At 42.7% G+C, this 22783-nt stretch overlaps 1 protein-coding gene across 5 annotated transcripts in view; it reads left to right on the forward strand.

Moving 5' to 3' along the window:
* The window catches only part of LOC106603450 (rab GTPase-binding effector protein 1), a 38932-nt gene that overhangs the window by 10353 nt on the left and 5796 nt on the right, over positions 1-22783 (forward strand). For 2 of the 5 annotated variants that reach the window (XM_014197152.2, XM_014197154.2), the window contains exons 2-16: positions 6996-7124; positions 7298-7501; positions 10807-10970; positions 11133-11252; positions 11872-12007; positions 12600-12778; positions 13010-13117; positions 13983-14285; positions 14381-14533; positions 14906-15010; positions 15302-15418; positions 19523-19621; positions 20018-20158; positions 21139-21328; positions 22757-22768. In XM_014197152.2, coding sequence (XP_014052627.2) covers positions 6996-7124; positions 7298-7501; positions 10807-10970; positions 11133-11252; positions 11872-12007; positions 12600-12778; positions 13010-13117; positions 13983-14285; positions 14381-14533; positions 14906-15010; positions 15302-15418; positions 19523-19621; positions 20018-20158; positions 21139-21328; positions 22757-22768 — 2160 coding nt within the window. Of the gene's footprint in view, positions 1-6995; positions 7125-7297; positions 7502-10806; positions 10971-11132; positions 11266-11871; positions 12008-12599; positions 12779-13009; positions 13118-13982; positions 14286-14380; positions 14534-14905; positions 15011-15301; positions 15419-19522; positions 19622-20017; positions 20159-20259; positions 20318-21138; positions 21329-22756; positions 22769-22783 lie in introns of those variants that run through there. The other 3 variants (XM_014197153.2, XM_014197155.2, XR_006769651.1) reach the window with 3 other exon arrangements.

Here is a 22783-nt window from a genome sequence, read left to right on the forward strand (position 1 = left end):
TTGCCTCGCCTGGTTCACTACTTCTCTGATAGAGTTCAATGTGTCAAATCGGATGGCCTGTTGTCCGGGCCTCTGGGAGTCTCTATGGGGGTGCCACAGGGTTCAATTCTTGGGCCAACTATTTTCTCTGTATACATCAATGATGTCGCTCTTGCTGCTGGTGAGTCTCTGATCCACCTCTACGCAGACGATACCATTCTGTATACTTCTGGCCCTTTTTGGACACTGTGTTAACAACGCTCCAGATTATCTTCAATGCCATACAACTCTCCTTCCGTGGCCTCCAACTGCTCTTAAAGACAAGTACAACTAAATGCATGCTCTTCAACTGATCGCTGCCCGCACCTGCCCGCCCGTCCAGCATCACTACTCTGGACGGTTCCTACTTAGAATATGTGGACAACTACAAATGCCTAGCTGTCTGGTTAGACTGTAAGCTCTCCTTCCAGACTCATTAAGCATCTCCAATCCAAAATTAAATCTAGAATCGGTTTCCTATTTCGCAACAAAGCATCCTTCACTCATGCTGCCAAACATACCCTCGTAAAACTGACTATCCTACTGATCCTTCGGCGATGTCATTTATAAAATGGCCTCCAACACTCTACTCAGCAAATTGGATGCAGTCTATCACAGTGCCATCAGTTTTGTCACCAAAGCCCCATATACTACCCACAACTGCGACCTGTATGCTCTCGTTGGCTGGCCCTCGCTTCATATTTGTCACCAAACCCACTGGCTCCAGGTCATCTATAAGTCCTTGCTAGGTAAAGCTCCGCCTTATGTCAGCTCACTGGTCACCATAGCAGCACCCACCCGTAGCACACGCTCCAGCAGGTACAGTTGAAGTCGGAAGTTTACATACACTTATGTTGGAGTCATTAAAACTAGTTTTTAAACCACTCCACAAATTTCTTGTTAACAAACTATAGTTTTGGCCAGTCGGTTAGGACACCTACTTTGTGCATGACACAAGTAATTGTTCCTACAATTGTTTACAGACAGATTATTTCACTTATAATTCACTATCACAATTCCAGTGAGTCAGACGTTTATATACAGTAAGTTGACTTTGCCTTTTTAAACAGCTTGAAAAATTCCAGAAAATGATGTCGTGGCTTTAGAAGCTTCTGTTAAGCTAAATGACGTCAATTGGAGGTGTACATCCTTGGGAGCAATTTCCAAATGACTGAAGGTACTATGTTCATCTGTACAAACAATTGTACACAAGTATAAACACCATGGGACCACACAGCTGTCATACCGCTCAGGAAGGAGAACCGTTCTGTCTCCTAGAGATTAACATACTTTGGTGTGAAAAGTGCAAATCAATCCCAGAACAACAGCAAAGGACATTGTGAAGATGCTGGAGGAAATGGGTACAAAAGTATCTATATCCACAGTGAAACGAGTCCTATATTGACATAACCTGAAAGGCCACTCAGCAAGGAAGAAGCCACTGCTCCGAAACTGCCATTAAAAAAGCCAGACTATGGTTTGCAACTGCACATGGGGACAAAGATTGTACTTTTTGGAGAAATGTTCTCTGGTCTGATGAAACAAAACTAGAACTGTTTGGCCATAATGACCACCGTTATGTTTGGAGGAAAAAGGGGGAGGCTACAAGCCGAATAACACCATCCCAACTGTGAAGCACGGGGGTGGAAGCATCATGTTGTGGGGGTGCTTTGCTGCAGGAGGGACTGGTGCACTTCACAAAATGGATGGCAGGAAAATGATTTGGATATATTGAAGCAACATCTCAAGACATCAGTCAGGAAGTTAAAGCTTGGTCGCAAATGGGTCATCCAAATGGACAATGACCCCAAGCACACTTCCAAAGTTGTGGCAAAATGGCTTAAGGACAACAAAGTCAAGGCATTGGAGTGGCCATCACAAAGCCCTGACCTCAATCCTATAGAAGATTTGTGGGCTGAACTGAAAAAGTGTGCGAGCAAGGAGGCCTACAAACCTAACTCAGTTACACCAGCTCTGTCAGGAGGAATGGGCCAAAATTCACCCAACTTATTGTGGGAAGCATGTGGAAGGCTACCAAATTATGTTTGACCCAAGTTAAACAATTTAAAGGCAATGCTACCGAATACTAATTGAGTGTATGTGAACTTCTGACCCACTGGGAATGTGATGAAAGAAAAGTGATTTATTTCAGCTCTACTATTATACTGATATTTCACATTTGTAAAATAAAGTGGTGATCCTAACTGACCTAAGACAGGGAATTTTTCCTAGGATTAAATGTCAGGAATTGTGAAAAACTGAGTTTAAATGTAGTTGGCTAAGGTGTATGTAAACTTCCGACTTCAACTGTACATTTCACTGGTCACCACCAAAGACAATTCATCCTTTGGCTGCCTTTCCTTTCAGTTCTCTGCTGCCAATGACTGGAACGAATTGCAAAAATCACTGAAGCTAGAGATTCATATCTCCCTCACTAACTTTAAGCATCAGCTATCAGAGCAGCTTACAGATCATTGAACCTGTACATAGCCCATCTGTAAATAGCCCATCCAACTACTTCATTCCCATATTATTTATTTTATTTATATATATATTTTTGCTCCTTTGCACCCCAGTATCTCTACTTGCACATTCATCTTCTGCACATCTATTACTCCAGTGTTTATTTGCGAAATTGTAATTATTTCACCACTACAGCCTATTTTTTGCCCTACCTCCCTGATGGCAGCATTCACGCTAAACTGAACGCGCGAACCACTGCTTTTAATCAGGGCAAAGTGACCGGAAACATGACCGAATACAAACAGTGTAGCTATTCCCTCCGCAAGGCAATCAAACAAGCTAAGCGTCAGTACAGAGACAAAGTGGAGTCGCAATTCAACAGCTCAGACATGAGAGGTATGTGGCAGGGTCTACAGTCAATCACAGACTACAAAAGAAAAACCAGCCCCGTCGCGGATCACGATGCCTTGCTCCCAGACAGACTAAACAACTGTTTTGCTCGCTTTGAGGACAATACAGTGCCACTGACACGGCCCGCTACCAAAACCTGCGGGCTCTCCTTCACTGTAGCCAACGTGAGTAAAACATTTAAACGTGTTAACCCTTGCAAGGCTGCAGGCCCAGATGGCATTCCCGGCCGCGTCCTCAGAGCATGCGCAGACCAGCTGGCTGGTGTGTTTACAGACATATTCAATCAAGCCTTATCCCAGTCTGCTGTCCCCACATGCTTCAAGAGGGCCATCATTGTTCCTGTTCCCAAGAAAGCTAAGGTAACTGAGCTAAATGACTATTGCCCCGTAGCACTCACCTCAGTCATCATGAAGTGCTTTGAGAGACTAGTCAAGGACCATATCACCTCCACCCTACCTGACACCCTAGACCCACTCCAATTTGCTTACCGACCCAATAGGTCCACAGACGACACAATCGCCATCACACTGCACACTGCCCTAACCCATCTGGACAAGAGGAATACCTATGTAAGAATGCTGTTCATTGATTACAGCTCAGCATTTAACACCATAGTACCTTCCAAACCGGTCATTAAGCTCGAGACCCTGGGTCTCGACCCCGCCCTGTGCAACTGGGTCCTGGACTTCCTGACGGGCCGCCCCCCAGTTGGTGAGGGTAGGTAACAATATCTCCACCCCGCTGATCCTCAACACTGGGGCCCCACAATGGTGTGTTCTCAGCCCTCTCCTGTACTCCCTGTTCACCCACGACTGTGTGGCCATGCATGCCTCCAACTCAATCATCAAGTTTGCAGACAACACTACAGTGGTAGGCTTGATTACCAACAACGACGAGATGGCCTACAGGGAGGAGGTGAGGGCCCTCGGAGTGTGGTGTCAGGAAAATAACCTTGCACACATGTCAACAAAACAAAAGAGATGATCGTGGACTTCAGGAAATAGGGGGCTGCTCCCTCTGCTATCCACATCGACGGGACAGTAGTGGAGAGGGTGGAACGTTTTAAGTTCCTCGGCGTACACATCACGGACAAACTGAAATGGTCCACCCACACAGACAGCGTGGTGAAGAAGGCGCAGCAGCGCCTCTTCAACCTCAGGAGGCTGAAGAAATTTGGCTTGTCACCAAAAACACTCACAAACTTTTACAGATGCACAATCGAGAGCATCCTGTCGGGCTGTATCACCGCCTGGTACGGCAGCTGCTCCGCCCATAACCGGAAGGCTCTCCAGAGGGTAGTGAGGTCTGCACAACGCATCATCGGGGGCAAACTACCTGCCCTCCAGGACACCTACACCACCCGATGTCACAGGAAGGCCAAAAAGATCAAGGCCTACAACCACCCGAGCCACTGCCTGTTCACCCCGCATCCAGAAGGCGAGGTCAGTACAGGTGCATCAAAGCTGGAACCAAGAGACTGAAGAACAGCTTCTATCTCAAGGCCATCAGACTGTTAAACAGCCATCACTAACATTGAGTGGCTGCTGCCAACATACTGACTCAACTCCAACCACTTTAACCTCTCTGGGGCAGGCGGGACGAATTCGTCCCACCTACGTAACAGCCAGTTGAATCCTGTGGCGCGATTTTCAAAACCTTTGAAATGCTATTACTTCAATTTCTCAAACATATGACTATTTTACAGCTATTTAAAGACAAGACTCTCGTTAATCTAACCACACTGTCCGATTTCAAAAAGGCTTTACAACGAAAGCAAAACATTAGATTATGTCAGCAGAGTACCAAGCCAGAAATAATCAGACACCCATTTTTCAAGCTAACATATGTCACAAAAACCCAGAAGACAGCTAAATGCAGCACTAACCTTTGATGATCTTCATCAGATGACACACCTAGGACATTATGTTATACAATACATGCATGTTTTGTTCAATCAAGTTCATATTTATATAAAAAAACAGCTTTTTACATTAGCATGTGACGTTCAGAACTAGCATACCCCCCGCAAACTTCCGGCGAATTCACTAACAATTTACTAAATTACTCACGATAAACGTTCACAAAAAGCATAACAATTATTTTAAGAATTATAGATACAGAACTCCTCTATGCACTCGATATGTCCGATTTTAAAATAGCTTTTTGGTGAAAGCACATTTTGCAATATTCTAAGTACATAGCCCAGCCATCACGGGCTAGCTATTTAGACACCCGGCAAGTTTAGCACTCACCAATATCAGATTTACTATTATAAAAGTTTGATTACCTTTTGTTGTCTTCGTCAGAATGCACTCCCAGGACTGCTACTTCAATAACAAATGTTGGTTTGGTCCAAAATAATCCATCGTTATATCCGAATAGCGGCGTTTTGTTCGTGCGTCCCAGACACTATCCGAAATGGTAAATCAGGGTCGCGCCCATGGCGCAATTCGTGACAAAAGATTTCTAAATATTCCATTACCGTACTTCGAAGCATGTCAACCGCTGTTTAAAATCAATTTTTATGCCATTTTTCTCATAAAAAAGCGATAATATTCCGACCGGGAATGTCCATTTAGCTAAACAGAGGAAAGAAAACAAAGCTTTCGGTCGACGCGGGCACGAGCCTGAGTCTCACAGTACTGTAACCAGCCACTACCCAAACGCGCTACTTTGTTTCAGCCAGAGCCTGCAAAGCCACGATTCAGCGTTTTGCCGCCTTCTGAGAACCTATGGCAGCCGTAGGAAGTGTCACGGGACAGCTAAGATCCTCACTCTTCAATAAACAGAGACAAGAAGAACGACACCTTGTCAGACAGGCCACTTCCTGCATGAAATCTTCTCAGGTTTTTGCCTGCCATATGAGTTCTGTTATACTCAGACACCATTCAAACAGTTTTAGAAACTTTAGGGTGTTTTCTATCCAAAGCCAATAATTATATGCATATTCTAGTTACTGGGCAGGAGTAGTAACCAGATTAAATCGGGTACGTTTTTTTATCCAGCCGTGTCAATACTTCCCCCTAGCCCTAACAGGTTAATAATGGGAAAATTGATGTAATCAATTTATCACTAGCCATTTTATATTATAGAATGTTTATATTATAGAACGTTTACAACCTACATTATTGATCTCATATGTATATACTGTACGCTATACCATCTACTGCATCTTGCCATCTTGATGTAATTAAATGTGTCACTAGCCACTTTAAACAATGCCACTATGTTTTCATAACCAACATTACTAATCTCATATGTATATACTGTACTCTATACCATCTACTGCATCTTGCCTATGCCATTTGGCCATCACTAATTTATATATTTTTACGTACATATTCGTATTCATTCCTTTACACTTGTGTGTACAAGGTAGTTGTTGTGGAATTGTTAGGTTATATTACTTGTTAGATATTACTGCATGGTCGGAACTAGAAGCACAAGCATTTCGCTACACTTGCATTAACACTTGCTAACCATGTGTATGTGACAAATACATTTGATTTGATCTTACTTCATTTGCACACACTGTATATAGATTCTTTCTATTGTGTTATTGACTGTACTTTTGTTTATCCTATGTGTAACTCTGTGTTGTTTTTTGTCACACTGCTTTGCTTTATCTTGGCCAGGTCGCAGTTGTAAACTGGCCTACCTGGTGAAATTAAAATTAAAATTTGTCCACCAGTTAGACTTCCATTTATTGTATTATAAACAACACTAACAGGGATTATTGTTGAAGTGAAGACCAAGTGACCCTCCCACTCAGTCCTGCCTTGGCAATACCAAAAATGGAGTTATGGATTGCCCCTCGCAAAAGCTCTGATGAAGGCCTTGAGGCCAATACCTAAAGCTTATTAAAGAGCAGTGATACTATCAAGAACAGTGCCGGTTTCTTACTTTTTCTCATCTAATTCAACTGTTACCATGCACCTGCAACAAGGATAGCTCAGATGTGCGAGTGCCTTTTGAAATTTCCCTTTAAATAAATGAAATCACTGCTTTCAGGCTGGTTTTCAGTGTGTAGACAAATACCTTTTTTTCCCTTTTTTTTTTTTCTGAAAGATTCTTTAGTGTTCTTGTTTTGTCCTCTCCCTTAGCGGTGCTCCAGCAGCGAGTAGCAGCCCTGGAGCAGGAGAGAGCTGAGTTTGTCAAGCGCAAACAACAACTGGAGTCTGAGTTCAACCAGAAACGGGCCAAGTTCAAAGAGCTCTACCTGTCCAAAGAAGGTGACTGTTCAATCTGCTGTCCGCATTATGCCATGTTGCTAATGGTCAACTTGTGTAGTTAGCTTCATGAATATGGACCCTGGTCCCTTGGAACATATCCAACCTTATCATGGGTTACCTCCTGTATTTTCCTCACCAGATTATTTTCCTGTACTTCCTCTCTTTCCTCCCAGAGGAACTGAAGTGCCAGGCAGCGTCTCTGGAGGGGGCCCATTCGGAGCTGAGTCGTGTACAGGCCCAGCTGGAACAGGCCCAAGCTGACATGGAGAACATCAAGGCGGTGGCCACTGTGTCAGAGAGCACCAAGCAGGAGGCCATTGACCAGGTCAAGGGACAGTGGCAGGAGGAGGTGGCCTCCCTACAGGCCATCATGAAAGGTACTGTAGCTAGGCTTACTCTACATTGCCTCCTTTGGCCCTACTTTTGCGATTCAGTATTTAGTTGGTGACTCTGTTGGAAGGTTTCCAGTAGCTGTAAATAACCCATGTAACATTTCCTCTAGACTAGGCCTGCATGTAAGGCAGTCATTTTGATCCCATGTCATTGCCATGCTTCTGTTACAGCCTGGATGATGTAGCATCTTCGCTTGACACGCAGAAATGAACATAATTTTTTATTCTATGTCAGCAGTGTATTTGATCCCTGGGGGTCAAATAAAGTTTGTTAACCTGTTATGGCTAGGGGGCAGTATTTTCACAGCCGGATAAAAAACGTACCCGATTTAATCTGATTATTACTCCTGCCCAGAAACTAGAATATGCATATAATTATTAGCTTTGGATAGAAAACACTCCAAAGTTTCTAAAACTGTTTGAATGGTGTCTGTGAGTATAACAGAACTAATTTGGCAGGACAAAACCTGAGAAGATTCCATGCAGGAAGTGGCCTGTCTGACAATTTCTTGCCCTTCTTGATTATCTCTATCCATTACAGAGGATCTCTGCTGTTACGTGACACTTCCTACGGCTCCCATGGGCTCTCAGAAGGCGGCAAAAAGCTGAATCGTGGCTTTGCAGGCTCTGGTTGAAAAAAAGTAGCGCGTTTGGGTAGTGGCTGGTTACAGTACTGTGAGACTCAGGCGCGTGCCCGCGTCGACCCCATGCTATGTTTTCTTTCGTCTGTTTACCTAAACGCAGATTCCCGGTCGGAATATTATCGCTTTTTTACGAGAAAAATGGCATAAAAATTGATTTTAAACAGCGGTTGACATGCTTCGAAGTACGGTAATGGAATATTTAGAAATCTTTTGTCACGAATTGCGCCATGCTCGTGACCCTTATTTACACTTCGGATAGTGTCTTGAACGCACGAACAAAACGCCGCTATTTGGATATAACGATGGATTATTTTGGACCAAACCAACATTTCTTATTGAAGTAGCAGTCCTGGGAGTGCATTCTGACGAAGACAACAAAGGTAATCAAACTTTTGTAATAGTAAATCTGACTTTGGTCAGGGCTAAACTTGGTCGGTGTCTAAATGGCTAGCCGTGATGGCTGGGCTATCTACTGAGAATATTGCAAAATGTGCTTTCACCGAAAAGCTATTTTAAAATCGGACATATCGAGTGCATAGAGGAGTTCTGTATCTATAATTCTTAAAATAATTATGTTTTTTGTGAACGTTTATCGTGAGTAATTTAGTAAATTCACCGGATGTTTGCTGGGGGTATGCTAGTTCTGAACGTCACATGCTAATGTAAAAAAGCTGGTTTTTGATATAAATATGAACTTGATTGAACAAAACATGCATGCATTGTATAACATAATGTCCTAGGGTTGTCATCTGATGAAGATCATCAAAGGTTAGTGCTGCATTTAGCTGTGGTTTTGTTTTTTGTGACATTATATGCTAGCTTGAAAAATGGGTGTCTGATTATTTCTGGCTGGGTACTCTGCTGACATAATCTAATGTTTTGCTTTCGCTGTAAAGCCTTTTTGAAATCGGACAGTGTGGTTAGATTAACGAGAGTCTTGTCTTTAAAATGCTGTAAAATAGTAATGTTTGAAAAATGGAAGTTTTCGGATTTTAGAGGAGTTTGTATTTCGCGCCACGCCCATCATTGGATATTGGAGCAGGTGTTCCGCTAGCGGAATGTCTAGATGTAAGAGGTTAACCTCTATTGGGCAGGTGGGACGCTACCGTCCCACCCACGGTTCACACTATTCAACAGCCAGTGAAAAATCAGAGAGCCAAATTCAAAACAACAAAATGTCATAATTCAAAGTTCTCAAACATACAACTATTTTACACCATTTTAAAGATACACTTCTCCTTAATGTAACCACATTGTCCGATTTCAAAAAGGCTTTACGGCGAAAGCATAAAGTTAGAATATGTTAGGACAGGGACAACACAAGAAAAACCACACAGCCATTTTCCAAGCAGGAGAGGGGTCACACAAACCAGAAATTCAGCTAAAATATTCACTAACCTTTGACGATCGTCATCAGATGACACTCCTAGGACTCAATGTTAGACAATACATGTATGTTTTGTTCGATAAAGTTCATATTTATATCCAAAAACAGCATTTTACATTGGCGCGTGATGTTAAGAAAATATTTTGCCTCCAATACTACCGGTGAATCGGCACAACAATTTACAAAAATACTCATCATAAACGTTGATAAAATATTAAACTGTTATTCAAAGAATTATAGATAACCATCTCCTTTATGGAACCGCTGTGACAGATTTCAAAAAAGCTTCACGGGGAAAGCACACTTTGCAATAATCTGAGTACTGCGCTCAGAAACATACACTAGGCAATACAGATACCCGCCATTTTGGAGTCATCTAAAATCATAAATAGCATTATAAATATTCACTTACCTTTGATCTTCATCAGAAGGCACTTCCAGGAATCCCAGGTCCACAATAAATGTTGTTTTGTTCGATAAAGTCCATAATTTATGTCCAAATACCTCCTTGTTGTTTGCGCGTTCAGTAAGCTACTCCAAATGTAGGAAGCGCGCCCAGAATTTCACGACAAAGTCGAGAAAAGTTATATTTACGTTCGTTGAAACATGTCAAACGTTGTATAGCATCAATCTTTAGGGCCTTTTTAACATAAAACTTAAATTATATTCCAACCGGACGATTCCAACGTCTTGAAAAACGTTATGGAACACAGCTACCTCATGTGAACGCGCGCCACAAAACTCATATAATTTACTGAGTCACCAAATTCCCGGCCTTCTTGTTCGCTCTCTGTTCACTGCAAAAGCCTGTAACTACATTCTAAAGACTGTTGACATCTAGTGGAAGCCTTAGGAAGTGCAAAATGAACCCTAAGTCACTGTGTTAGGCAATGACTTGAAAAGACTACAAGCATCAGATTTCCCACTTCCTGGTTGGATTTTTCTCAGGTTTTTGCCAGCCATATGAGTTCTGTTATACTCACAGACATCATTCAAACAGTTTTAGAAACGTCAGTGTTTTCTATCCAAATCTACTAATAATATGCATATTCTAGTTTCTGGTCCCGAGTAGTAGGCCGTTTAATTTGGGTACGTTTTTCATCCGGCCGTGAAAATACTGCCCCCTACCCAAGAGGTTAAATTGAGTTGAATAGGTATTCAGTGATGAGCCTGATTTGAAAATCCACTGCTACTCTTTACAATGAGGATCAGTTATGAGCACATTGACTAGTATTGTGTTATCTCCCCTCCCCTCTCAGACACAGTGCGTGAGTATGAGGTGCAGTTCCACCAGCGCCTTGAGCAGGAGCGTGCCCAATGGAACCAGTACAGGGAGGTGGTGGAGAGGGAGATGGGCGAGCTGAGACACCGCCTCTCTGAGGGCGGCCAGGAGGAGGAGAACCTGGAGAACGACATGAAGAAGGTTGGCTGGTTTCACACCGGGGGGTCATCAAAGTACATGAATCCTTTCATCAGTGTTGGGGTCAATTCCATTGCAAATCAATTTAATTAACAAAAAAAATCTCCATAGAGAAGCCTTGAAGAGAATTGGAATGTGACTCGATTTGAATGTGTTTTCCCCCAGGCCCAGGAAGATGCAGAGAAGCTACGGTCAGTGGTAATGCCAATGGAGCAGGAGATAGCAGCTCTGAAAGTCAAACTGACTGTGGCAGAGGACAGGGTGAAGGAGCTGGAGGCCTCGAAGGTTAGTCAAAAGGGTATGGAAAGGAAAACAAAGACTTTTACAACACAGACAAGATCTCCATGCTTATTTTATTAACAAAACAATCTTATCCATCCAAGATGTCAATTATAGTATGTGTTATATCTAGACTGGGGTAGGCTAGATTCAGCCGCGGGTCAATTTGATGGAGTGGATGGTCAGGGGGCCGGAACCTAATCATAATTTGTACACAGCAAATTGACCACAACTAAGCCTAAAAAGAGATTTGTATTTGAAAATGACAATTTCATACTTTGAATTACAATGAGACACGATCATATGCGTCTCTTGGGAACAGATTTCCTAAATTAAAACACATTTTTTGCTGAATTCTTGGTGACTTATTTATTTTTGCCCAAAACTAAAATAAAATATCCCTTGCGGGCTGGTTTTGGCACACAAGGCCGCCTTTTGCTGACCCCTATTCTAGACCATTTGCAGAGGAACATGAATTTAGGATCATTGTTTATGACATTTATAGACAAATAATCTAGGCAAAACTGTCTGAAGTGATACAGTGGAAGAAATACTTCCTATAAATGGCTTTCAGTTTAAATATGTCATTTGAGTTACTGATAAATGACTTGTTTTCATTCTGTAGGTGAAGGAGCTCAATCATGTCCTGGAAGCAGAGAAATCCTGCCGTACAGACCTGGAGATGTACGTGGCGGTGCTCAACACTCAGAAGTCAGTCCTTCAGGAGGACGCAGAGAAACTACGAAAAGAGCTCCACGAAGGTGACACACTCGTAAAGCTTTCTTTTTAAGCAAGCGGTTAGCAGTTGATGTTATTCTTTAATAACACAGACCCCAAAGCAAAGCAGGGGGAGGAAAATGGGTTTATTCAAATATGACAAATCATGTTTGGAAGTAGATGGTCATTCTCCCCTGTCCTCAGGGATGCTCTCCAGTGATTCTCCCCACAGAACAAAAGGACAGCATGTAGTTTTATAACCCAGACCTAGCCTGTGGTTGACCAATTAGAATTCCTTGCAATAAAACTGGGCCAATGGCCAAATAACAAGTATCATATTTCAGGCTCACTGTATAGACAAATTCCTCCCATTAATCTCCTATTACAGAAAAAACAGTATTTCCATTAATCGTTAGTACTCTATTGACTTTTATTCCTCTGTCTCTCGTACTCTGTTGACCTCTTGTCCTCTGTCTCTGCGTTGTGTATTTATCTTTCAAATATTCTTATACTGTCAAACATAAGGATAAGAGATGTAAGACATTTCAATACAGAAGTACAGCACAGTATTATCCCTCTTTTTCGCTATCTCTATCTCTCGCTATATGTCTGTCATGTTTTTTCTTCCATGGTCAGTGTGTCACCTCTTGGAGCTGGAGCGGCAGCAGCACAACCAGCTGAAGCACACTTGGCAGCGGGCCAACGACCAGTTCCTGGAGTCCCAGAGGCTGCTGATGAGGGACATGCAGAGGATCGAGAACGTGCTCTCTTCTGAGCAGCTCCGGCAGGTGGAGGAGATCAAGAAGAGGGACCAGGTACGCACACCTGGAGTCAGAAGGGGTGTGGGGGGGGGGGTGTGTCTGGCCGTGCAAGATTGAATCAGACAATATATGAGGAATAGAGTAAATGCTGACAGTGTAATGACAGACAATTTGACATGATATTGTGTGTGCATGTGCTCTTATGGGAATGCCAGTCAGTTAAAAAGGTGTAAATACCCTGTCAAAGTGTAGTCCATTTATTGACATTGTGTTTGTTTCCCCCAGGAGGAGGATGAGAAGGAAAGGATCAGCCAGGCCAAGGAGCAGAACGAGGAAGACAGGACAGAAACCGAACCTTTAGAAGACTCATTCCTTGGGCTCAGTATTGAAGAGGTATGGCTATGATGTCACCAACACCTTACAGAGAGCACATGCCTCAGGTACACGTGATCCTTTCTCTTTAAAACATTATCTCTTCAGTTCATATTGAATATGAAGTAGCCATAAAATCTGGACATTGTAACTCCACTTCATTACAGTGACTTTGGGTCTTGTTGAAGGTATAAGGTAACCTCTCCACCTAATCCGCATGGTCAATTGTGGTCTGAAATGCCATCTCCTTAAATGTCTTGGAGAATTTCTTTAATGACACTAACATAAGTATTCCAGAAATTGGTCTAAAGCATGTGATTTTGTTCAAAGCACTATTCTCTGACAATGTACCTCTCATTTCCAGTTTTGACATCGCACTCACAACCAAAGCACATCCCCACCCTTTTTCTTTCGCTCTCTGTCATTCTGAGTCTCTGAGGCTGTGTTTCTACAGCCACCCTAAGAACCCAAATCTGATTTTCTTTCTATATCAAATTTTCTTTTTTCTGACTCACACTGTTTTACATGTGACCCATATTAGATTTGCACATTCACACTGATACAATGCCTATTTCCTGTCACTGGTTGTCATGGTAACATCGGGACGTGAAAAATATATATCACAGGTGGCATATGGAGGCTTTGGTTTGTATCAGGATTCAGATCCACATGTGGAGGTGGTATAAATGGGAAGTCAAAAGGTAAAATTCCATGTGTTTTTTTTTGTTGTTGCTTTTTACACATTAGGGAAAAGATCCGATGGGAATCGGATATGTAAATAATTGGCAAAATATCTGAATCGGCTGACTGTGAACGCAGCCTGAAGTGCTACTCATCTACTTCTGAACATTGCAACCATTCTCTCCCTCCCTCTTCTCTCCTCCAGCCCCACAGCGCCCACGGCTCCATGCACTCCTTAGACTCAGACCTGGTTGCAGGGGGCCCTATGGACCTCTACAAAGACGGCCTTCGGAGGGTCCAGTCCACAGACAGCCTGGGTTCCTCTCCTGGTCTCCAGGGCCTGGGGGGCTACAACCATAAGGCCAAGTCGGCCAGCCACCTAGACGAGTCCGATTTCGGACCCCTGGTGGGGGCGGACTGCGGGGCCCCTGAGGGCCTGGTGGGCTTTGGGGACACGTTATTGGTCAGCTCCATCCAGCTGACGGCCGGCCACTTCCTGCTCACCAAGGTCTTAAATCAACCTTTTATTAAACTTTCATGTATTGTGTCTGTAAAACGATTGATCTTTTTAAATGCAGTTTTAAATAATGATTTATGATCCAGGACCAGGAGAAGGCTATAAAGGCCATGACGCCGGAGCAGGAGGAGACGGCCTCGCTGATGTCCAGCATCTCCCACGCCCACGACACCACCTTCCTGACCCCGTCAGGCTACCGCCTGGTCAGTGACCAGGAGTGGAACCTGCTACAGCAAGAGGTCAGACAGTTTCATACAGTGTTTTGGTTCATTTAAATTGTTTGATGTTTTGGTTGGGCTTTGTTTTGCAGTACAATATTGTCCGCTATACGTTGTTTGCATGGTAACTGTTGTTGGCTTGTAATCCCTTAACCACTTTGGTTCAAAAGCACCAATAAGTATAATTTAGTACTGTATTTGTTACTATTAGGAAAATACAATGTAGCCTAGGTGTTGAAATGGTACAGTAGAATAAAGTAAACATTCTTTACACTGCTATGAATTGTGTACAGTTGAGTCTGCACACATGGACAGCCTGGGGTTTCTATATAAATATTTTGTATTTACCATGTGGTATAACTCCTAACTTCATTCTTGGCTGTCTCTCACTAGGTGAAGAACGCAGGGAGGAAGTTGGGACGGCGGTGTGACATGTGCTCTAACTACGAAAAACAGCTGCAGGTCATCCAGGGCCAGGAGGCAGAGACACGCGATCAGGTAACGCCCTCTCTCTCATTCCCTGTGACACTCTATTACAGTTTAACTTTCTGTGATGTATACACCAATGTCAAGGATACTTAAAGGGAAAGTTCGTCCCAAGTTCAAAGTCATCTTTAGTGATATTTAGTCTTTCTATATTCCATGTCATATGTGTGGCTCCCACAAAGCTACATGCATTAGAAGAAATCTGACCACAAGAATCCTAAATTAATGGGGGGAAAGAAAAAGTGCAAGTTAGCTGGTGCCAATCTTTCTCATTCATTTGTCTCTGTCTCTTTGGCCTCTCAGGTAAAGAAGCTCCAGGTGATGCTGCGACAGGCCAACGACCAGCTGGAGAGAACCATGAGTGAAAAACAGGAGTTGGAGGACTCTATGAAACAGGGAAACGAGGAAACCACTGCAAAGGTCTGTCCTCCTTACACACATTAACACACTTCAGAGTCCAAAAAGTGTCAAGGATAGTAAAGCGTCAGGTAATCTTTATGCTTAGCTCTTTTGTTGTTTGAGGAGTTATTTCTAATCTTCAAAGAATGTACAGTCGTGGCCAAAAGTTTTGAGAATGACACAAATATTAATTTCCACAAAGTTTGCTGCTTCAGTGTCTTTAGATATTTTTGTCAGATGTTACTATGGAATACTGAAGTATAATTACAAGCATTTCATAAGTGTCAAAGGCTTTTATTGACAATTACATGAAGTTGATGCAGAGAGTCAATATTTGCAGTGTTGACCCTTCTTTTTCAAGACCTCTGCAATCCTCCCTGGCATGCTCTCAATTATCTTCTGGGCCACATCCTGACTGATGGCAGCCCATTCTTGCAAACGGTTCCTGGATGGTTGGGAGAAATTGCTCTCGGAGGATGTGTTGGTACCATTCTTTATTCATGGCTGTGTTCTTAGGCAAAATTGTGAGTGAGCCCACTCCCTTGGCTGAGAAGCAACCCCACACATGAATGGTCTCAGGATGCTTTACTGTTGGCATGACACAGGACTGATGGTAGCGCTCACCTTGTTTTCTCCGGACAAGCTTTTTTCTGGATGCCCCAAACAATCAGAAAGGGGATTCATCAGAGAAAATGACTTTACCCCAGTCCTCAGCAGTCCAATCCCTGTACCTTTTGCAGAATATCAGTCTGTCCCTGATGTTTTTCCTGGAGAGAAGTGGCTTCTTTGCTGCCCTTCTTGACACCAGGCCACCCTCCAAAAGTATTCGCCTCACTGTGCGTGCAGATGCACTCACACCTGCCTGCTGCCATTCCTGAACAAGCTCTGTACTGGTGGTGCCCCGATCCCGCAGCTGAATCAACTTTAGGAGACGGTCCTGGCGCTTGCTGGACTTTCTCGGGTGCAATCTTACTGGCAACAATATCCTTGCCTGTGTGTCACGAGAATTTTCAATCCCAATGATAACTAAACAATCATTTATAACTTTGACCAATTCCCAGAGGTTTGTAAGACCCTGGTTAATAGAAGAATTAGACAAAGTCTCAGAATTCTGCAAAAGCTTAGTTCTTTATTCAGAGAGTACTCAAGTCAAAAATGAGAACAGTCATTTTATAACTTTCTCTCACACACACACACACACACACACACACACACACACACACCAGTAGAAACTCCACCTCCCTTTAGGTGGGCTGTATTTTTCCACGATACTAACACATCATTTTTCATTATCTTCTACAAGCCTAGCCATTCCTAACAGTTACTCCCCCTTACCTAAGTTGGGGAGGCCTCTTTCCTGTTATTTGGTTTGAGTTATCACAAGTCGACAGTTCAGTTGGCCTTGAATGTCTCAACTCTACCCAGCTCATATTACGAAATAGTAACACAATGGTCTAGTCACACACATTATGGAATTATGACTCTAACACATTACATACAATTATATGATTTCAGGGTGGAATCCTTTAGTCATTAATTTAACTTTTTTGTGATCTGGGGGCAGTATTGAGTAGCTTGGATGAATAAGGTGCCCAGAGTAAACTGCCTGCTACTCAGGGCCAGAAGCTAGGATATGCATATGATTAGTATATTTGGATAGAAAACACTCAGAATTTTCTAAAACTGTTTGAATGATGTCTGTGAGTATAACAGAACTTGTATGACAGGCAAAAACCTGAGAGAAATCCAACCAGGAAGTGGGAAATCTGAGGTTTGTAGTTTTTCAAGTGATTGCCTATCCAATATACAGTGTCTGTGGGGTCATATTGCACTTCCTAAGGCTTCCACTAGATGTCAACAGTCTTTAGAACATTGTTTCAGGCTTCTACTGTGAATGGGGAGAGAATAAGAGCTATTTCAAATCAAAATCAAATCAAATGTATTTATATAGCCCTTCGTACATCAGCTGATAACTCAAAGTGCTGTACAGAAACCCAGCCTAAAACCCCAAACAGCAAGCAAAGCATGTGAAAGAAGCACGGTGGCTAGGAAAAACTCCCTAGGAAAAACTCCCTAGAAAGGCCAAAAACCTAGGAAGAAACCTAGAGAGGAACCAAGCTATGAGGGGTGGCCAGTCCTCTTCTGGCTGTGCAGGGTGGATATTATAACAGAACATGGTCAAGATGTTAAAATGTTCATAAATGACCAGCATGGTCAAATAATAATAATCATAGTAGTTGTCGAGGGTGCAACAAGCACGTCCGGTGAACAGGTCAGGGTTCCATAGCCGCAGGCAGAACAGTTGAAACTGGAGCAGCAGCACGGCCAGGTGGACTGGGGACAGCAAGGAGTCATCATACCAGGTAGTCCTGAGGCATGGTCCTAGGGCTCAGGTCCTCCGAGAGAAAGACAGAAAGAGAGAATTAGAGAGAGCATATTTAAATTCACACAGAATACCGGATAAGACGAGAGAAATACTCCAGATGTAACAGACTGACCCTAGCCCCCCGACACATAAACTACTGCAGCATAAATACTGGAGGCTGAGACACCATTTGAACCATGTGTCTGGAAAAATGGCATGAGCTCAGTCATGCGGGCAGCCGTGAGAGCGAGCTGAGTTCCTTTTCATTTCTGAAGACAAAGGAATTGTCCTGTTGGAATATTATTGAAGATTTATGATAAAAAAACATCCTAAAGATTGATTCTATACATCATTTGACATGTTTCTACAAACTGTAATGCAACTTTTTTTTACTTTTCGTCTGGACTTAGTGCATGCGCCTTCTGCATTTGGAATAGTGAACTGAACGCGCGAACAAAAAGGAGGTATTTGGACATAAATATGGACTTAATCGAAACAAAATGAACATTTATTGTGGAACTGGGACTCCTGGGAGTGCATTCCGATGAAGATCATCAAAGGTAAGTGAATATTTATAATGCTATTTCTGACTTTTGTTGACACAACATGGCGGGTATCTGTATAGCTTGTTTTGGTGTCTGAGCGCTGTACTCAGATTATCGCATGGTGTGCTTTTGCCGTAAAGCTTTTTTGAAATCTGACACAGCGGTTGCATTAAGGAGAAGTGTATCTTTAATTCTATGTAAAACACTTGCATCTTATATGAAAGTTTGAGTATTTCTGTAAATTGATGTGGCTCCCTGCAAAATCACCAGATGTTTTAGAGGCAAACATTACTGAACATAACGCGCCAATGTAAACTGAGATTTTTGGATATAAATATGAACTTTATCGAACAAAACATTGTGTATTGTGTAACATTAAGTCCTATGAGTGCTTTTTGTGACTCCTCTCTTTGGCTGGAAAATGGCTGTATGTTTTTTTTTTATTTGTGACTAGGCGCTGACCTAACATAATCATATGGTATGCTTTCGCCGTAAAGCCTTTTTGAAATCAGACACTGTGGCTGGATTAACAAGAAGTTAAGCTTTTAAAATGGTGTATAATACTTGTATGTTTGAGGAATTTGAATTGAGATTTTTGTTGTTTTGAATTTGGCGCCCTGAAATTTCACTGGCTGTTGTTGAGGTAGGACGCTAGCGTCCCACATATTAAACATATCAATTCCTTTATCACTGTGAAGCCCTTTTTGTGCAAAGCAATGATGATGGCACATGTTTCCTTGCATGTAACCATTGTTGACAGAGGAAGAACAATGATTCCAAGCACCACCCTCCTTTTGAAGCTTCCAGTCTGTTATTCGAACTCAATCAGCATGACAGAGTGATCTCCAGCCTTGTCCTCGTCAACACTCACACCTGTGTTGAGAGAATCACTGACATGTCAGCTGGTCCTTTTGTGGCAGGGCTGAAATGCAGTGGAAATGTGTTTTTTAGGATTCAGTTAATTTGCATGGCAAAGAGGGACTTTGCAATTCATCTGACCACTCTTCATAACATTCTGGAGTATATGCAAATTGCCATCATACAAACTGAGGCAGCAGACTTTGAAAATGAATATTTGTGTCATTCTCAACTTTTGGCCACGACTGTACAATGCTCACGGTTGGAATGTGGATAAATCAGGATACGTCATTCTTTTTCTGTAGATTGTATGTTCAGTTATCCTCTGGAGCATTTGGATTTCTTGCTTTGTCCCAGGTCGCTGCTCTCATGCAGAGAGTCCAGGAGTCCGAGTCACTGCTTAAAACACTACAAGAGGCCTTCAGTCAGGCCAAGAGGAACACACAGGAACAGATGGTGAGCAGCACTTCTCTGCTACAGCCTCTCTACTACAGCCTCTGTTTGGGCCTCCGGTGCCTCAATAGTGTCTGTCTATGCCAGAAGGCCTGTGTAAATAAAGTTAGCAGCAAAAGCATTTGAACATTCCATCGCTGCGTGTGCCTTTTTTGATTTAGTGATGCAACCAGCTTCTTGCTGTAAGTAAGAAGGATGTTTATCTTGCTGAAGAGCAAGCTAGTGGAAATGTGATGGAATGTTCTGCCTGATAGTAGACGTTTGACCTCTAATCACACTTGTAGTCTCTGTGTCCTGCAGTCTGTGTCCGGCAGTTCCATTTTACAGTACATTGAATCACCAGGAGGAAACAGGATGATGCCACATGATTTGACGGAGTGCTGTTTTTGCCATAATCAGGCTGTGCTGATGCAGTCCAGGGAGCAGGTTGCGGAGGAACTGAGCAGACTGCAGAGGGACAACGACAGCCTAACAGGCAAACACCGACTCCACTTATCTCTCCAGCAGCAGGAGGACTTCAAACTACCCACCATGGTGCAAGTACGAGACAATCATTCACAGCCACCATTTTGAGAATTGCTCTCAGGCGCATCTCAATAGTCTAAAGGAGAGCTCTCTTCTTTTTTTTCACACTAATTCAGATTTACAGAAGAATGTCTCTTGACATCTGAATAATAAACAAGAGTTCATTGCAAGGACCATCCAGGCTCTTCATTTTTCCCCCCGTGCTTACATGGCATTGACAAAGATGAAAACATCAGTAATATTCCACATTTATATCCAAGGGGGATAAGGTGGTATGTATTTTATTCCTAGATTTAGTCCAAGTCATGTTCTAAGACTTTGTGTTCCAAATACATAGATTCTGCACAAATGATAGGAGTGTTATGTCATATTAATGTTTTAAAAAACAAAACACCTGTAATTGTAAAGATCTAGTAATGTTAGCAGACCTGCACAGAATCTGTCGTTCAGAACTGAAACCATCACCTTGACTGACCAGGTACTATTACACTGACTGGTTAATGAACTGGCAGGGAGAACATACTAGGGCCCTTCAGGGTGTTAAAGGATTCTATAGTGTACTTGTTGACTGCTTTAACATGAACAAGTCTTTAGAGTGAATCCAAAACTTGATGAAAATGCAGTAGCTAAACTCTCGTAATCACCTTAATGGTTATTGGCGTCTTTTCCTTCCATATAAAGTCAGACATCTCAGTATTCAATTCCCCCAAAAAATGTAAATGAGGGATTGAAATAGGAATATGTTGGAGTAAATGAAGAAAACAAATCTTGGAAGAACTGATAGTAACAAGTATGAAAGGGATGGAACAACTGGGTCTGAAATGTATGAGTAAGTCACCATACACATCTCCACGTGCACGGTCCCCAGAAGCAGACGGCCGTCTGGTTCACACCATCGAGCTATTTACATGTCCATCAGGTACTTCTTTCACCATTCATATACCCATTGTGACTCACTTAAATTGGTACGTGCAACTATTTCTGCTCCCCTCTAGGAACTACAAGCCCTGGTGCTGCAGTTGCGGGAGGACATAGTTGTGGTGCGCACGGCTGCAGACCACCTGGAAGAGAAGCTGAAGGCAGAGATCCTGTTCCTGAAGGAGCAGCTCCAGGCAGAGCAGTGCCTCAAAGAGAACCTGGAGGACACACTACAGCTGGAGATAGATGGCTGCAAGGAGGAGATAGGTGAGGCTCACCTTCCCATTCCTTAAGCTTGACACATAAGGATAGATGGGAGAAGAACCATAGACGTATATTTGACATACAGCTCTGGGAAAGATTAAGAGACCACTGCAAAATTATCCGTTTTTCTGGTTTTACTATGCATAGGTATGTGTTAGGGTAAAATTTAAAATTATAGTTTTATTTTATAAACGACTGACATTTCTCCCTAATAAAATTATTGTCATTTAGAGTATTTATTTGCAGAAAATGACAACTGGTCAAAATAACGAAGATGCAGTGTTGTCAGACCTCGAATAATGCAAAGAAAATAAAGTTCATATTCATTTTTAAACAATACTGTTTTAACTTAGAGTTCAGAAATCAATATTTGGCAAAAATCAGGGTTATTCCAATCACAGTTTTCATGCATCTTGGCACGATCTCCACCCAGTCTTTCACATTGATGTTGGATGACTTTATGCCACCCCTGGCACAAAAAATCATGCAGTTCGGCTTTATTTGATGGCTCATGACCATCCATCTTCCTCTTCATCACATTCCGGAGGTTTTCAATGGAGTTCAGGTCTGGAGATTGGACTGGCCATGACAGGGTCTTGATCTGGTGGTCCTCCATCCACACCTTGATTGACCTGGCTGTGTGGCATTGTCCTGCTGGAAAAACCAATCCTCAGAGTTGGGGAACATTGTCAGAGCAGAAGGAAGCAGGTTTTATTTCAGGACAACCTTGTATGTGGCTTGATTGGAGGACGCATGGTCCTTCACAAATACAAATCTGCCCGATTCCAGCCTTGCTGAAGCACCCCCAGATCATCACCGATCCTCCACTAAATTTCACGGTGGGTACGAGACCTGGAGAGCCCTACAAGCTACAGTGTCTCACACCCACTGTGTGTGAGACTGTCACTTTGTTGTGCTATAATCCTCATGCTCATTAATCAAGATATCTATTGATTAATGTGCCAGATCTCCCGAAAGTTTACATTTCATCTGTATGTCCTGGGCAGGTGTAGATGTTTATCTATGGCTCTGAGTTGAGCTGTCTGGACACCTGTTGAGGAACTGCTGGTGTAGAGTGAATATGAGCAATAAAGAATCTTGAGTTGCATTTAATAAGAGCCAGAGATGCTAAATATGATGCTTAGCCGTCAGTTCAAACTTGTATGGCTTACAGTAGTTTCAGCACTACAAATTACAGTAGAGTTAAGGTATAAAACATGTGCTGAGCAAGTGTTCAGCTTCACGGTCACATACTGAACCCATCAGCGCAACTGAACTCGGCTTCTCCACCATGAAATTGCCTGTCTTTTCCTTTGAATTTCATCAAAGACCCTCGTTCTCTGAAGATCCCCCCCCCTCCCTCTCTCCTTTGTATCTTCTCAAACGTATTTTTCTCCTTTCCTTTTTTCTCGGTTGGTGACTGTTGTTCAGACATCTTGGAAGGTACGAAATACACTG

Source organism: Salmo salar, chromosome ssa04 (assembly GCF_905237065.1).
Source record: "Salmo salar chromosome ssa04, Ssal_v3.1, whole genome shotgun sequence".
Classification (NCBI taxonomy): Eukaryota; Metazoa; Chordata; class Actinopteri; order Salmoniformes; family Salmonidae; genus Salmo; species Salmo salar.